At 34.0% G+C, this 10,568-nt stretch overlaps 1 protein-coding gene across 1 annotated transcript; it reads left to right on the top strand.

The window, feature by feature from the left end:
* The first annotated feature begins 740 nt into the window (after nt 1-740).
* On the top strand, nt 741-3,532 carry LOC25495919 (general transcription factor IIF subunit 2). The gene is made up of 5 exons (XM_013596180.3): nt 741-836; nt 1,691-1,821; nt 1,918-1,995; nt 2,419-2,571; nt 3,107-3,532. The coding sequence occupies exons 1-5, from the start codon at nt 782-784 to the stop codon at nt 3,209-3,211; spliced, it is 522 nt and encodes a 173-aa protein (XP_013451634.3). The 5' UTR covers nt 741-781; the 3' UTR covers nt 3,212-3,532.
* The last annotated feature ends 7,036 nt before the right edge of the window (nt 3,533-10,568 follow it).

Raw genomic sequence — 10,568 nt, 5'->3', positions numbered from 1 at the left:
AGCACACTGCCAGAGGCTTTTGGGCTAGTTAGTTTGGTTTATAGCAAGCTTAGGCTAGTTATGTTCCTTTTGTTTGGCTGTCTGTCTGTTTTGGCAGGGTAGTGTTGTGGTGTAGGCACATTTCCTTTGTATAGGTGGGTTAGGCTTGACCTTTGGGGTATGTTTTTGGCCTCTAGGTGTTCCGCCTTGTTTCGGCACCTTTGTTTTCGGTTGCGAGTGTTGGTAATAATTCAAAGTATACATAGTTTATCGGGACCAAAAACACAGTTAACCTTTATTTTTTTTAGGCATAATAGCAGTTTTAGCCCCCTAACTTTTCCAAAGTTGTGATTTTGGCCCCCTAAGAAAAAAAACTACAAAACCGCCCCCTAAGTTTTGCATCTGTGGCAGTTTTGGCCCCCAAGGCCAATTTTGACTTGATCTACGCTGACGTGGGACCCTAAGTGAGATGCCACATGTTTTTTTTTTTTTCTTCCAAAAATTGGCCTTGGGGGGCCAAAACTGCTACAGTTGCAAAACTTAGAGGGCAGTTTTGTAGTTTTTTTTCTTAGGAGTCCAAAATCACAACTTCGCTAAAGTTAGGAGGCGAAAACTGCTATTAAGCCTAAAAAGTATACATAGTTTCAAAGTATACATAGTTCTTTTATTAATAACACATTTCCCCTGTAATTTTCGTTTTGTTATTTTAAAAAAGTTTGATTGTTTAGTGAAATAATAAACTGGTCAGTTTACAATGGAGTTGGGTGGAAATCAAGTTGGAGATACACCAAGATGTTTTGATATGGATATGTCCAAAGCCTTCGTTCCTATGTCGGTCTTTTCCGACTCAACACAAGGTACCTACCTCAATATATTTTCCTTCTTTTCAACCATTACATGTGTTGAAATTTGTTTTATATGAAATGATAATATCAGACTTCAACAATCAACGATCCAAACAAATGAGAGATTCTGAGTTTAGAGTTTAAGATGAAAAGGTTAAACATTTTATTGTTGAATTGTGAAAGTCAGTTATAACTTTCATTCCTATTTTCATTTCTTTCCTGAAACAAAGGACTCTCTGTTTTAATGTTTTGTTCAATAGTTCTATGGTAGTGTTCCTTTGTAAGACATCAAAAAGAATTATTTATGTAATTTTTTTATGCTATACCAGTTCTAACAATGTACTATCCCAGATGACTAGCTAGCCCCCGTTTCATTCCTTCGTGTTATTTATGTACAATGTACAATATCCGCTAACTGTTTTTCATTTCGGTCTTAACCCCCCAGTTATTAGGGGAAATGGCCTTGGTAATTTGGAGTTAAGTCGGAAGATAAGTGAACTTGGATACTCTCAATCAATTCAACCTTAACCGAAGCTCATTGACACATAACTTAAAATTACTGAATAAGTTTCCTATGAGCAACCTGGAGTTGCGAACCTCTCTTCACCACAAAGTCGAGGGAAGGGTCGAATCCTTTAGGGGTCTACTGTAGATGGACATACTTTACTATACAAGAGGCTATCCTTTTTTTTTTTTTTTTTTTTTTATCGATTTATTTATGTGTTTCTTTCATATTTTATTGTTTGTTTAATGATATTTGATATTTTATTTTTAAATAGTAAACCATAGTAAGGATATAACTAGATAGGAAGTCTCTAATTCAGAAAAATGTAAATGAAGCCGTTGAGATATTTGGCATATTGTAGGAAAGGTATCTGTGGAGGGAAAAATAGTGAACAAGTTTGACATGAAGCCACATGATCAAAACCTTGAAGTCTACGGGAAACTCTGTCGCGAAAGGACAAAAAAGTATATGGTCAAAAACAGACAGATACAGGTTTTCTAATGGTTTTCATTCTCTTTATATGATTTGATCCAATGATTTTGGCAAACATTTTATTTACCTTTGACTTCACCTGAACTCTATTTTCAGGTTATTGGCAATGATAATGGAGCTCGTATGAGGCCAATGCCAGGGATCACTTTTTCAGTTTCTTCTGGACCTACTAAGGTAAATAAATTCCTTATTCTTCTTCATCTTCCTATTGTGACTGATTTCTGTCTCGATGATTGCATTTTCATGCCAAAAGAAACTTTCCTTCTTCTGGCATCATCATGTGCTTCACTTGAGAAGTTTTATAACTTACCATCATACCGTTGTTTTCAGTTTAATAATGAGCATGCTTCTAAATTTTGGTTGCAGTTGTGGTTCCTCTGTGAACTTTGATACTGCGACAAAATGCACGCAAATAGGGCTGCAATTGCAGCGATTTCCTTGCGGAGATCTCTAAAACCTTTATATTGCGGTTGCAATTGTGGTTGCGGATAACAATTTTAAACTATGATAATGAGATAAAAAGACTATAAAATATAGCTTAATTATGTTATCTTTTTTAATACTTGAGATGTAAAAGAAGTTGATTTGTTGCATTAGGATAATATTAAGAAGAAACCTCAAGGGCGAGGAACAGATACGAAGAGAACAAGAGGAAACCGTGGAGAAGTAGAAGAGTCTCTGTTTAAGAAATTTGAAAAACAGTCAAATTGGAGTTTGAGAAACCTCGTACAAGAAACTGACCAACCTGAAGTAAGTGCTACTACTGCTTTGACTAATATCTTTCTCTCAAAATCCAGCTTTAGTTTAATTATGTAGTCATTGAGCATTTAAATTACAAAATGAATTTTAATCTATGTAGCACCAACATTTCAGATCAAAGGTGTGTTCAGTGTCCGTCGCCGACATGACACTAAAAAATATCGTTGTTACATAAATCACTTTCATTTTCTCAAATTACTATTGGTGTCAACATATCAGTATCTATGTTTGTCTCGGTGTTTCATAGACTCCAATTGCTTCAAGTATACGTAAACATGAATCTATGGTTAATGCTCGTAGACCCATTTGATTATATTTATGCAATTGAGTAGATCTATCATTCAGAGAATTTTTGGGAGATTTTCAACTATTATAATATGATGATGGCTATTATAGTTTATACATATATGTATATACCTTACTGTATGACATACTTGGTTATTGAATATTTGTTTGTATATATCCAGTTGTGCCTGTGTTTAACTAGTAATGTGTTACATCTAACGGATTATACTTTTCTGTGCAGCAATTTCTGAAAGATATACTGAAAGATCTTTGTGTCTACAATAACAAAGGAACTAATCAAGGCACCTATGAGCTGAAGCCTGAATACAGAAAAACTGGCGATTAGCTGCAAATACCAATGCTCATAAAATACTAATTCAAATCATTTTTTCATTTACTTTGATCGAGTTGTGAAATGGAGCGGCGTGCATTTTATTGATGTTTTTAATGACTGTATCATCACAAGGTTTGAGTGAATGATAACACCCCGATAATGTTGGTTTTGCCGATTTTGCAACTTCATTATTTGCATCCTTTCCATCTTTAGTTGATAAAACTGATGGTGGCAAATTGTACAAGAAAAAGGACCAAATTGTGCTTATTTCATTTGAAAGTTTGAACATTTTCCCAAATGTAGATAATCTTTCTCAATCCCTTGTCAAGGCAATAGAAGAATTACTATACTACAGAAGGCACAAAATGAAAGTAATACAACTATTTTGTTGGTATATATGTAGGATTCCCTGCAGGATGATCTCAGCCATCTGATTTGTTTCACTTTCATAGTTTGTATTTATTGAGTTTTCAATAATTTTAGAACAAACATATAAATAAAAAATGCAACAATTAAAAAAATTCAGTAGTTGCATATGTTCGGGGTTGGGTACATAATTAGAAGTCCAAATTCAATTCAATTCTAGTCCTACTTGGTTGGTTGGGTCGGGTACCTTGTTTTGCCCCCTTAGCCTCGTTTGCATTAATTATTATCTTTAAAAAAAATATGGCATCCTTCTCAAGCACGGACTAATTTGAGGGGTCTAATCCCACCGTTCAATTGAGGGGAGCCTCATTTAAAGGCAAAACAAAATTTTGTATGTACTAACCCATCAAAATTAGCATTGTGGGAAATCGAGCTAAGGATATATCTTAAGAGGAGTGCACTCCAAGGTCTCAAGCTAAAACCACCCGACCAACTCAAATGAGTTAAAACCATCATCTTATTGATCTACATAGTTATAAATTTGGTTACAATTTTCTTCTATATGTTTCTTTTTTGTTAAATTGATTTCTTATTTTTCCATTAGATTCTATAATTTAATATTTGCGAATCCACAAAAATACATTTGATGAGTTATATGAAAGACAAGTAAAAAAATATCTACAAACACAATCATTTTATTGTTTACCGTCCACGCCTCCTTTATATGTTGACATCCCTTGCTTAATCCTAGATCCCTATCATATTTTTCTTTCAAACCCTAGATCCCTTTGTCACCCTACCTCGTTCCCTCCACCTTTCCACGCCGCTCACCATAAACCCTTCCCACTCCCATTTAAATTCAACTCAATCATCCGTCCTTTTTCAGCCACTACTCATGTTGTTCAGCACCACTCTCAACTACCTACTGCGATGTTAATCATTTAAACTCATCTACAGTCTTCATTCGGTCTGATCTTTACAAATTTTCGTATTGTATGACACATCAGCTACCTTGTTCAAATCAACGCCTCCAACGCTACTTGTAGGTATGCACAACAAAATCTATTTAATTCAATATGTTTACAACGATTTAACTGAATTTTAATAGAGTTTTATAATTCCGAAATTCCCAATTAATGATATCACCATAGGTTTATATGTTTGGATCGTCGATGAATCACTACGGATGTAGTTACGCATAAAATCTAAATGTTCGCATCGATCTCTTGTGCAATTCCAAAACAGATATGAACATGTGATTAATATTGGACAATTCAAATCCAAAGAATGATTTTCTTTATTTAAACCACTTTGAATCAAGACCGTCTAATCTTAATCAAAAGGTCAGATATACTTTGATTGCATGACTTCAAGTAGTTTTGGAAAGTTTACTAGATCCAAATGCTAGCATCGATCTCTTATGCAATTCCAAAGCAAATCTGGACATCTGATTATGATCAGACAATTCAGATTTAAAGCATGATTTTTCTTTATTTAATATGCTTTTAAATATAGACCATCTAATCTTAATGCGACGTCCAGATTAACTTTGATTTCCTGACCTCAGTAGTTTTGAAAAGTTTATTAGATCCAAATGGTAGCATTGATCTCTTGTGCAATTTCATTGTAGATCTAATCATCAAATTAAGATCAGACAATTCATATTTAAAGAATATTTTTCTTTATTTAAACTGTTTTAAATCTAGACCGTCTAATCTTAATCAAACAACCAAATATGTTTTGATTGCACGACTTCAAGCTATTTTGAGTGCATGTAACTTAGATTTGTGAATGTTTCTTGATAGATATCCCACTTTAAATGAAATTGAAATTCATAATTTTGACTTCATTGTAATAGTTTCGAACCATTTAACCTTTAAAAGGGTTAAATAAGTATTTGTTCTTAAAAAATTACCAAATTTCATTTGTAGTACTAAAAAAAAGTGTCATGCTATATTCCTTTGCAATTTTTCATAACACAATTTTAGTCTCCACGAAATTTAAATTTGTTTAATTTTTCCTGAAATTTTAAATTTTTAAATGATTTTTCCTAAGCATGTTTAGAATATTATAAAAATTCCTTTTACTAAAATTTATTATTTTTTAACTTGGAATGTGTCAAATATGATTTTTTTAAAATACAAAAATTTCGAGATAAATTGAAAAATTTAAGGATAATTAAGCTAATTTGAATTTGGTAGGAACCAACACCGCATGCTGGAAAACTTTGTATGGATGCAAGCATTCTACTTTTTTTATGAGTACGATAAACGAAATTTCAGTTTTTTTCTTGAAGAAAAACTTATTTAACCCTTTATAAATACACATCCACTGCAAAACCATAATGCAATTCTCAAGAATATTCGACACGACTATAAAACATTATTGTTTTTCTTGCAGGCATTGCTTCAGATTCTACTCTCTACATAGCAATCACAAGAGTGTTGCTTTATTTAAGGGAAATGAAGAAAATGGACGAGGTTAAATCTTTGGGAGTAAAAGAGGATTTGAATAGTTAGATGTGTTCAGCGGCAAACAATAATAGAAACAAAAGTAGTTAGATTTGGATAGAGGTATTATGGCTTTTCTTAGGCCTAAGAAAATAAAGCACTTTGTCATTGGTCAAGACAACACATACCACTTTTTCATTAGGCAAAACAATGCATACCTCTTTTATATTGGTGAAGACAACATATGTCTCTTTCTCGTTGGGGATAGCACCTTGTCTACCTCTTTCTTTCACAAAAGCAGTTTTATAAATTTATTTTCCATCAAAACCATATCACTCAAATGTTTCTCTCCGCAGACTCTCAAACCCATACCACTTTCGCCATCACTATCATCATCTTGTTCATAGTAGTGATGGTGAAAGTGGTATGGGTTTGAGAGTGTGCGAAGAGAAACATTTGAGTGATATGGGTTTGATGGAAAGTAAATATACAAAACTACTTTTGTGAAAGAAAGAGGTAGATGAGGTGGTGTCGCCAACGAGAAAGTGACATATGTTGTCTTGGCCAATAGAAAAGAGGCATGTATTGTCTTGGCTAATGAAAAAGAGGGTCTCTATTACCATCCCATAAGATGACTACGTGAATGGAATGGATGCATGCAAGCAGAATCTGCATGCAATAATCATCTACCCTAAAGGTTCTACGCCTCTTACTGTGTTCTCCTTGCGCGCTAAGCTTTCTACTCACTGGAAGCATCTAGGGTGTTGGGGGAGTTCAGAACATTGGTAAGGTTTTCTTTTTTGAATTTACCTTATTATTGTCAAGTTTTGATATCTGATTACCTCTGGAACCTATTTAGTTTTATTATAAATTTCATACAATCAAGTGTTTAATCAACTATTGATGGAAAACATGAATTTAGTCAACCTAGTTTTAGAATCATAAAAAAGTTGTAGAATCGTATTTAGCTTCATTATCTATATATTACTTACACTGATAATAATTTAGACATAAGGAAGAAGGCATGAAAATCTTTGGATCTTCTCAATCTAGAGTAAAAGAATGAGTGAAGATAATTCATCAATCTATGTGTTGAGTTTACGTTTGGTTAGTTTATGTTTGATTTTCAACAGAGTTTCGTTTGTTAATTTTGAGAAGTTGTTTCTTTCACTTCTTCCTTCACCTTCATGACCATGGTGAGTCTCCATGTTAGAACGGTTCATACAAGTGAGTCAAAACCAAACGTTACCTATGCTTCTCAAGCGTACTTCTATTTCACTCATGTCATTGTAGAAATAAGAAAGAAAAACACAAGATTTACAAAAGAGAGTAACTGAGAGAAAGAGATAGAGGAGTATGGAGAGAATACAGAACAAAAACAGAAGGGTGGAATTAAAAAATAGGAAAAGGCATTGAAGAAAAATGCAGTTAGCTAGAGAGGATATGATTGATAAAGGTTTTAATTTTCCAAACATTTTGTTTGAAATGTTAACCTTTATGTTATCTTCTTGTTGCATTGTATTCCTTCATGTTATATTTTGAGATTGTGCGAACCACAAATTTTGTTGCACAATTAGAGTTTAACAACATTCAGGTTTTCAAAGATTGTAATGGTGTTGCGACCAGACACATTGTCTCCGAAGACATGAGTCCAAGGCAACTAAGACTCATGCCAGGTCTTAAAGGATAAGTGTAAATGCGTCTTATTTTTCCTTAAATGAGAATGCAAGTTCCTTGGTCAAGTAGATGTATATTAGATGTAAACTATTTTAAATATAGACCGTCTAATCTTAATCGGACAACCAACCATGTTTTGATTGCATGACTTCAAGCTAATTTGACGTGTAACATATATTTGTGAATGTTTCTTAATAGATAGCCCATTGTAAATGAAATTGAAATTCATAATTTTGACTTAATTGCTAGAGTTTCGAACCATTTGAATTTATAAAAGGCTTAAATAAGTTTTTTCCCTAAAAATTACCAAATTTCATTGGTAGTACTAAAAAAAAAGTGACATGTTATTTCCCTATACAATTGTCCATAGCACAATTATAGTCTCCATTAAATTCAAATTTGTATATATTTTTTTAAATGTTAAATTTTTGAATGATTTTTTTCTAAGCATGTTTAAAATATTATAAAAATAACTTTTACAAAAATGAATTTTTTTTATGGATGAAAAAACTTATTTAACCTTTTATAAATACACTATAAAACCATAATGTCATTCTCAAGAAGATTCATCGACATTACTATAAAGTACTGATGAGTCATTTATTGTCTATTTTAATATGCTTTTTAGTTTAGTTTTATTTAGATTTTATATAATTTTATATTAGTATTATTTCCTTTTTGAGCTAGTTTACTACAAATTGCATTTTATTATATTTCAGGAACGAATATTGGATGGATTGAGTCTTGGAGCAAAAGAAATGGGTTTGGAGCTGATTCGGTACAAAAATATGAAGATTCGGAGACAAAAATACGTTTCCCTCAAGTCAGAATGTTGGCACGGCCTGTGCTAGGCTTGGCACGGCCGTGCCACCCTCCAGAACACCTTTTGCTTGGATTCTGAGCTATTCTATTTTGGCGCGCAATCTCTCGTGGAATATTCTTGGAATATACTTGCTTAGATTTTAAGTCGAATGTGTGCTATAAATAGAGTAGCTAGCCATCACAAATATTCATCTTTACTTGGAATACAATAAGTGACAATTGCTTTTCTAATTAAAGTTCTTTTCTTTTCCTTTACTTTCTTGTCATTTACTTTTATGCTCTCTCTCTTCTCCCCCATGTCTACGATGAACATGAGTGAGTAGACTTCTCCTTGTCTTGGGATTGTTGGATAAGTCTAAATGACACAATCCTAATCAAACCAAGCTCTAAGCTCTAATCTTATGTAACCCTAATTTCTTATCTGAATTCACCGTCTTAACATGGATCAACCATTATCAAACTGTGGAAACGAAAGTTGAGGGTTTGATAATTGTTTATCCATCATTCCAAATATCAATTCATAAAACGAAAGTGGAGCTTTGATATTCGAACAAGTGAATTCAGACAAGGATTGCAAAGTCAGCGAAATAGGCTTTGCAATCTTTGAGACATATAGTTTCGATCTTCAAGGGAACCAATAATAATCAAGTCAGCGAAATAGGCTTGGTTGTTAGAGGAACCAAAATCTAATAGTAATCAAGTCAGCGAAATAGGCTTGGTTGCTAAAGGAACATAAGAGAAACTGTCTTGATAAATTAGGTCTAACATAACATTATAAGCTTATAGTTTTGGTTTGAAAAGGACTTGTCATTTAGAGGAAACCAACGATCCCAAGGCTCTTTTTATTATTATTATTTTCTTTCAAACGCTTGAAAACCCCCAACTTACAATTCTCTCCTCTCTTCTAATCACCTCTAAAAAGTTAATTGAATTGAACTACTCTCTGTCGGAACGATACTCTTTTATACTACTTCGGTAAGACCGTGCACTTGCGGTTTTATCTCATCAAGTTTTTGGCGCCGCTGCCGGGGAGTAAACTAATTTGATTAACTCTTTCCTTGTGATTAGAACTCTCTTCTCTTCCTCTTTTCTTCTACTTCTTTCCTTTGTTTTACCACTAACTTCTTGGGTTCTCGGATTCTTACGCGAAGAAGTAAAAGTCTCGGAGAATTTATTCCTGAGATCGAAAGGTTTTTGCATTAGAAAAAGAGAGAGGCGCAAAATAATACTGCTATGGCTGAACGCACTCTCAAAGAGTATGCTACTCCTTCAACGGAAGAGCCACAAGCTATTATCGTGTACCCAACGGTTGCGGGTAATAACTTCGAAATCAAGCCTGCACTACTCAATTTAGTGCAGCAAAATCAGTTTTCTAGATCACCCACTAAGGATCCAAATCTCCATATTTCTTCCTTCCTTAGACTCAGTGGCACCATAAAAGAGAACCAAGAAGCCGTAAGACTTCATCTCTTTCCCTTTTCCTTAAGGGATAGAGCTAGCGCTTGGTTCCATTCCCTAGAAGTCGGTTCCATTACTTCATGGGACAATATGAGGCGAGCATTCTCTTGGGGGCAGTAAGTTAGAAGAGACAATTACTAAAGCCAAAAGTGTCAAGGGATAGAGTGTTAAGCTTCTAGGTGAGAAGGATGCGATAAAGAAACCACTTGATAAGAACAAGGCCCTTAACCCATTAAGGCTTACTAAGCTCCACTTGGAGGCTCAATTCGCTAAATTCTTAAACATACTTAAGAAGATTTGCATTAAGATTCCCTTTACCGAAGCTTTGTCTCGCATGCCTCTATACGCCAAGTTTTTAAAAGAGATTTTTTCAAAGAAAAAGGCTATAGATCACAAAGAGACAATAGCTTTGACTAAGGAAAGTAGTGCAATCGTCAAGAAGCAACCCCAAAAGCTTAGAGATCCAGGTAGTTTTGCCATCCCTTGTGTGATCGGGAAAGAGACCGTTGACAAAGCCTTGTGTGATTTAGGAGCCAGTGTTAGTTTGTTGCCCCTATCCCTCTTTAAAAAGATGGGAATAGGAGAGTTGAAACCTA

The sequence above is a fragment of the Medicago truncatula genome, chromosome 6 (genome assembly GCF_003473485.1).
Source record: "Medicago truncatula cultivar Jemalong A17 chromosome 6, MtrunA17r5.0-ANR, whole genome shotgun sequence".
Lineage (NCBI taxonomy): Eukaryota > Viridiplantae > Streptophyta > Magnoliopsida > Fabales > Fabaceae > Medicago > Medicago truncatula.
The sequence above is the reverse complement of the archived record's forward strand: the minus strand, read 5'-3'. Positions and strand labels throughout refer to the sequence as shown.